Source organism: Sander vitreus, unplaced genomic scaffold (assembly GCF_031162955.1).
Source record: "Sander vitreus isolate 19-12246 unplaced genomic scaffold, sanVit1 ctg381_0, whole genome shotgun sequence".
NCBI lineage: Eukaryota > Metazoa > Chordata > Actinopteri > Perciformes > Percidae > Sander > Sander vitreus.
The window spans coordinates 65,001-72,500 of NW_027595510.1; the positions used below are offsets into that span (position 1 = coordinate 65,001).

General features: G+C 41.8%; 1 protein-coding gene across 1 annotated transcript; it reads right to left on the bottom strand.

The window, feature by feature from the left end:
• Positions 1-692: 692 nt before the first annotated feature.
• LOC144513925 (uncharacterized) lies at positions 693-3,343 on the bottom strand. The gene is made up of 3 exons (XM_078245113.1): positions 2,948-3,343; positions 2,086-2,691; positions 693-1,746 (listed from the first exon to the last, which is right to left on the bottom strand). The coding sequence occupies exons 1-3, from the start codon at positions 3,177-3,179 to the stop codon at positions 1,409-1,411; spliced, it is 1,176 nt and encodes a 391-aa protein (XP_078101239.1). The 5' UTR covers positions 3,180-3,343; the 3' UTR covers positions 693-1,408.
• Positions 3,344-7,500: the final 4,157 nt, after the last annotated feature.

A 7,500-nucleotide genomic window follows, 5' to 3' on the forward strand; every position in this document is an offset into this window, starting at 1 on the left:
TATAAACATATCATCTACATACATGGCATTTGATTGGAGGCTAGTCTCACTTTGTCCCACAGCAACATTAACAGTTTATATTGGTGTCACATTGGTTGTACACAGAGACCCAGTACACACAGACCCAGTACACAGAGACCCAGTACACACAGACCCAGTACACACGGATCCAGTACACACGGCTCCAGTACACACAGACCCAGTACACACGGATCCAGTACACACAGACCCAGTTTCATGATGTGATGACAGGATTTTGGGTTAGTGAAAAGAGAGGACCACTCTGTGGTTTAACAGTTTATTTAGACTCAGAGAAAACTATTCTTTGGTTACATAAAACTCAATAAACAACATGATCATCAGAATCAGATTTTACATAAATATCATCAGATATTCACCAGAACTTCACACGTTAAGAGGAAGAAAAAATATTATGACATTTTTTCTTGAAATTTTTCCTTTGAGATATAAATTCCTACATTTCCCAGAATGCCATTCAATAATCCCAGAGGACACACAGTATGTCAACGTCACACCACTGCAAACAAAGTGAGTAAATGAATAAAACATCCTTAACTTCAGTCAAAGTATTAATCCCACACTGTTAAAATATAAAGTAAAAGATATATATTACAACGTTCTTACTGAAACATTACATTTTCGCCGAAATATTAACTTTTTTTTTTTCCCCAAAATATTACGACTTTTACCCCAAAATATTATGACTTTTTTCTTAAAATATTACGACTTTTTCCCCAAAATATTACGACTTTTTCCCAAAATATTACGACTTTTTTCCTAAAATATTACGACTTTTTTCTAAAATATTACGACTTTTTTCCCCAAAATATTACGACTTTTTTCCCCAAAATATTACGACTTTTTTCCCAAAATATTACGACTTTTTTCCAAAATATTACGACTTTTTTCCCAAAATATTATGACTTTTTTTCCAAAATATTACAACATTTTTTCTTGAAATATTTCCTTTGAGATATAAGTTCCTACATTTCCCAGAATGCTATTAAATAATCCCAGAGGACACACAGTATGTCAACGTCACACCACTGCAAACAAAGTGAGTAAATGAATAAAACATCCTTAACTTCAGTCAAAGTATTAATCTCACACTGTTAAAATATAAAGTAAAAGATATATATTACAACTTTCTTCCTGAAATATTACGACATGTTTCCCAAAATATTACGACTTTTTTCCCAAAATATTACGACTTTTTTCCCAACATATTACGACTTTTTTCTTAAAATATTACGAGTGTTTTCTTAAAATATTACGACTTTCTCCCAAAATATTTACTTTGAGAAATAAGTAAAGTACCTCATCTCAACAGCATTATTACTGAAGTACAGTACTTGAGTAAATGTACTTAGTTACATTCTGCTGGTTTTTACTTGAAACAGATGAAATTAAGCTGGTGGTCGTCGTGCTTTTTGACCCACGTTCCCTGTCGGTTCATGGCTCCAGCCGTGGTGCAGTCGTCCCCAGGCTGGCCGGGGCCCCAGTTGGTGTAGCAGACCGTCTCATCAGTGACCCAGAACCAGAAGTCCAGAGTGCAGGTGTAGCGCAGTCCCAGCCACAGGTGTTGAGTGGAGGCCATCTTGGCTCTCTCCTGGACCCAGCGCTGCTCGTCCAGGTTGGTGATGGAGACAAGGTCGTGATGGTGAGCTCTGCAGTAGTATAACGCATCCACCCAGGTCATGTTCTCCTTGATCAGGATCACTGAATCTGTCAGAGGAGAAGGGGAGTCAATCAATCAATCAGGGGTGGAGTTCATCAGTCCCCTGACTGATGAACTCCACCCCTGGCAAGTCGGCCTAAAAGATGCAGTTGAAAGTAAAATGTCAGCAGTCATCGTTCTATTTTTAATCTAACAAGCAGTTTGTTGTATTTTATCAGAACTGAGAACACTTTATCTGTTTATTTATGGTGAGTTATATCATTATCAAGATATTCAACAACGATGAACCTCACACCATAATTCTTATAATAAACTAGTAAATAAAGTGAATCATTAAACAGATGTAGATGTACAGTACCGTTAGATAGACCTTCTGATAAACTCACCGTTGTAGCAGAAGAAGGGTTTGGTTTCATCACAGTCATCAGCTCTCCATTTTCCATCTGACGTAGTCATAGCACATGTCTTCTTAGCGTTTGTTTCATTTTTCTCCCAGGATCTGAAAGAGAAACTGCTCCCATCTGACCAATTCCAGCTGTCTCTGAACAGGCCGATCCAGAAAGGTCCTGCAATATTCTGGGACTGTCCAGCATTATTATTGGACTGTCCATTATTCTGGGACTGTCCATTATTCTGGGACTGTCCATTATTCTGGGATTGTCCATTATTCTGGGACTGTCCATTATTCTGGGATTGTCCATTATTCTGGGACTGTCCAGCATTATTCTTGGACTGTCCATTATTCTGGGACTGTCCAGCATTATTCTTGGACTGTCCATTATTCTGGGACTGTCCAGCATTATTCTGGGACTGTCCAGCATTATTCTGGGACTGTCCATTATTCTGGGACTGTCCATTATTATCCTGGTGCTGTCTCTTGAAGTCTTTTAGCTGTTTGACTCCACTGATCAGGTCAGTGTGATGTTCTCTGCAGTAGCTCTGAGCCTCTAGCCAGGTCTTCTCAGAGTTAATGATATGAAATGTTTTGTTTTCTGTGGAACATACAGACAAACTTTTTTAGTTTTTATTTAGTCTCATGAAATTCTACATTATTCTTATTTCAAAAACAATAATGTATTATCAATTCAGAGTCTGTCCTCCCCTAAAAAACTAAAGCCAGAACTACTACGGCCAGTAGAGGGCGCCGCCACTACAAACATGACTATAGGTCAGAATGATGCTGGAACAATCCACTTCTGGGGGAGTTTTTTTAGGGGAGAACAGACTCTATGCGCCACACATTCTCACCATCATAGCAGATAAAGTTATATCTTATAGTACAAGTGTCGTCATCCCATGTGCCATCCTTCATCCTCACACAGTACTCCTGATTGTCTCTATTATCCGGCTGTCCTACAAACCATTCACTCTCACTCTCGTTGAACTCCACCCCGGACTGAGACCAGCGCCAGCCTCGCTGCAGCCCAATCCAGGCTCCAGCCTGATACTGTGCAGTTGTGGAGTTAAGGAGTCTCTGCATGTATGTCTGGTTAGACACTGTGGCCAGGTCAGTGTGGTGCTTTCTGCATTACTTCTGGGCATCTTTCCAGGTCATATTCACTCCAATGAAGTAGTAGTCATACAGCTGACCCCCAATGGAGGAACACTGACCTGATAACAGAGAAGAAACTGCAGCGATGGAGCTGAGAGCTAGACAAGCATCTGTTCATTAAAAGGTATCTTTGTTTTATTTTTAAAGCTGGACTCTATTTTCTCATGTTTTTGTGTCTAAGTGGCTGATGTTAAAGAGTAAGATCCTTTTTAGTTTAACATGAAACAGCCCCAAAATCACCATCACCAAACCCTACCAGACTCCATGTAAATAATCAGTACTTTATCATTGTAAAATAAACACACTACACACAAAATAAAACTACCAAAAGCCGTCTTGGTTCATCTTTCCACTGTTCCAACAATCACCACTCTGGTTTGGTTGAAATAAACCCTTAATTCACCAATTTACATGTGGAGATATGCTGGCTGTATAAACGCTAAAAGTCCTGATTATTTACATGGAGTCTGGTGGGTTTGGTGATGGTGATTTCGGGGCTGTTTCATGTTAAACTAAAAGGATCTTCCTCTTTAACTAAAAGGTCTATCTCTGGAGGGATCCTTTCATAATGTTGTCAGACACTTAGAATAATAATCCGTGAGATAACAGGGTCCAGGGTTATTAATTAGCAACATGTATTTCAAGGTGTGTCTCGTTTATATTACTGATTTTTTACATTAAAAGGAAACTAAAGCTGCTCCCTCACCCTCTTTATCATCAGTTACTTTTTAAGATATACAGTATATGTTAAGTATTTAATAATATATGTAATAGTTCAAAGAAACCAACATTTAAACTGCTTATTTACTCTGACGCAACACGTCACCAAAGATTAATTTTGCACTGGTTGAAAAGCCTTTAACCCTCCTGTTGTCTTCGGGTCCAATCTGACTTAACTACCTGTTCTGAGAGTGTAGCTTTACCTGTAGCACAGGTAGTAAAAGGTAAATGCCGGCCCTGCTTTATTGTCAGTAGAGTTGCGTACCTGTCTGGGCCGTCACCGCAGCGACACTCAGCAACAAACAGGAAATCAGCGGACAAAGTTTCCCCATCGCTGCTCCTTCTTCTTGTTCTTCTTCAGTCTGCTGGAAGAAAAGGCTGTAAAGAATCAGAGAGAGAGAGGGAGAGAGAGAGAGAGAGAAAGAGAGAGAGAGAGAGAGAGAGAGAGAGAGAGAGAAAGAGAGAGAGAGAGAGAGAGAGAGAGAGAGGGAGTTATAACGTGAACCAAGACGGCTTTTGATTTTTGTATTTAGTTTCTGTCCAAATGTGTGTCTCTGTGCATGTGTGCATGTGTGTCTGTGCGTCTGTCTGTCTTTGTTTGCGTGCGGGTGTGTGTGTCTGTGTTTGCGTGTGTGTGTGCGTGTGTGCATGTGTGTCTGTGCGTCTGTCTGTCTTTGTTTGCGTGTGTGTGTGTGTGTGTGTATGCGTGTGTGTGTGTGTGTGTGTGTGTGTGTGTGTGTGTGTGTGTGTGTGTGTGTGTGTGTCTGTGTGTGTGTGTGTGTGCGTGTGTGTGTGTGTGTGTGTGTGTGTGTGTGTGTGTGTGTGTGTCTATGTGTGTGTGTGTGTGTGTGTGTGTGTGTGTGTGTGTGTCTCTGTGTGTGTGTGTTTTAGCTCAGACTGGGAGTAGCGAGCGTCTGCTGCCTCAGTGGCTCACCGGCCTCATCGCCGTCACCGGGTTCCTCTTCCTCGCCTTCGTCGTCGTCCTGGTGCAGAAGGCCTGGTGCGAGGAGCCAATCACGTGAGAGGAAAACCTTTTTTAAACTCTAACACATTCATTATGTTTTAAATAATTTCAACAAACACAAACCGTCACTATCTGCTAGCTGCCTGTCCCCTGAACACACTGTAAAAACATCTCACTATCTGCTAGCTGCCTGACAGCCCAGGCTTCACAAACTGCGCCAACCTGCACCACCAAACATAACAAACATTGTTCCAGGTGTCACTGCGCGATGTGAGTCGAGTGCAGATGTGAGTCAGTTTGACAGTTTACGGCATAACGTGTCATACTGAAATTCGTGAAATCCATAAAATAATAAACTTTTCTCTTTACAAACAATAACAGAAGAAATCATTTCAAAAACGTTGTAACCATCTATGATTGTCTGATTGCTCAAAACGCCATTCCATTGACAGAATTTGTTGTGTCTGATTGCTAACGTTAGCTCAAAACGCCATTCAAGTGACAGCCTTTGTTGTGTTTGATTGCTAACATTAGCTCAAAATGCCATTCAAGTGACAGCAATCAGACACAACAAATGCTAACGTTAGCTCAAAACGCCATTCAAGTGACAGCCTTTGTTGTGTTTGATTGCTAACATTAGCTCAAAATGCCATTCAAGTGACAGCGATCAGACACAACAATTGCTAACGTTAGCTCAAAACGCTAAAGATAGATTGGAGGACCCCAGGAAGAATAGCTTTTAGCTTATGCTGAAGCAATGGGGATCCAAATAAAACAAACAAAACGCCATTCAAGTGACAGCCTTTGTTGTGTTTGATTGCTAACATTAGCTCAAAACGCCATTCAAGTGACAGCCTTTGTTGTGTCTGATTGCTAACGTTAGCTCAAAACCTCATTCAAGTGACAGCCTTTGTTGTGTTTGATTGCTAACTTGTAGCCAGCAGTGATTCATTTTTACTGTACTGACATTACAGAAGCCTCTCGTTAGCATCTTGGAGGCTACTTGTCGCAAAGTGACGCATGCGCAGCTCACATCTCCACTCGACTCACATCGGGCAGTGACACAGCCAATAACCGACCAGAAGGATTTGGGGGTGGGAGTTGAGGGGTTAGTGCGTGGAAGGGAGGGGGGGGGGAGGGGATGAGGAGGAGGGAGGGGGCGAGCTAGTCTCCGTTTTGTTTGAACATCAACAAGAAGTAACGACACCCAACATCGCTTAGAGCACCTTTATAATAATAATTATGTTTGGTAATAACGTGCACGTGTCTGCAGGAGGAAGAGCACCGTGGAGTCGGTGAGACGAGACGATGTCGAAAAAACGTACGAGGCCAGTCTGGACATGGTCAGGTACAAGTACAACTTTATACTACAACCACTACTTCTTCTTACACTAGATAACGTGTTTAAAAACCCAGAAAACCCAACACGTTATAGATTTGGTGTTGTTCCATTATGTTACACACACACAAACACACACACACACACACAGGGACACACATAAACACACGCACAGGGACACACACAAACACACACACACACATACACAACACACGCGCAGGGACACACACACACACAGGGACACACACACACACACACACACACACAACACACGCACAGGGACACACACATACAAACACGCGCAGGGACACACACACACAAACACACGCACAGGGACACACACACACACACACACACACACACACACAGGGACACACACACACACACACACACACACACCCACACACAGACAGACACACACACAGGGAGAATAATAATAATGATAATAATAATGTATTGTTTTAAATAATAATAATGTTTGGTAATAACGTGCACGTGTCTGCAGGAGGAAGAGCGCTGTGGAGTTGGTGAGACGAGACGACGTGGACGGGAACACGTACGAGACCAGTCTGGACATGGTCAGGTACAAGTACAACTTAAAAGTACAACTACTACTCATAGGCGTACTCTTCTATCACTGAATGTTCTCAGTTTTAATAAGAAAATATCCATCAGGAGCAAAGAAGACGAGAACGCTTACGAAAACCTGGCGATAGACGGCCCTGAAGACACAGTTACCTCCATGTGACCACTCTGCTCTGATCCTATTGGCTGCCTGAACGCCGTCACACACACACACACACACACACACACACACACACACACAGGCTGATTTAGATTAAGAGGGTGCAGCCCCTAATATATATGTGTGTGAGCTTTGTGTTTGCATGTTTTTCCTGTGATCTGATTAATAATAAGTCGTCTTTTCCAACAAACTGCTGAGTCGACTCATTACTGATCACTGAAACAACAACCTGTGATTAATGTTTAAACACTCAGCGAGCAGGACAGACCCAGATGGCTCTGATTGGCTCAGACTAGGGGTGGGACAACATATCCATACGCTGGGGCCAAACAGCTATATTGTAATGAATAAAATAAACAAACGTCTCCAAGAGGTGGCGCTTTTTCAAGGTTATTTTTCTGCTTATTTCAACGTTTTTGTCACATTAGTTACTAGCCGAAGAGGACGAGGTTTTCAACCGGATGACCCTAGCCACACACAC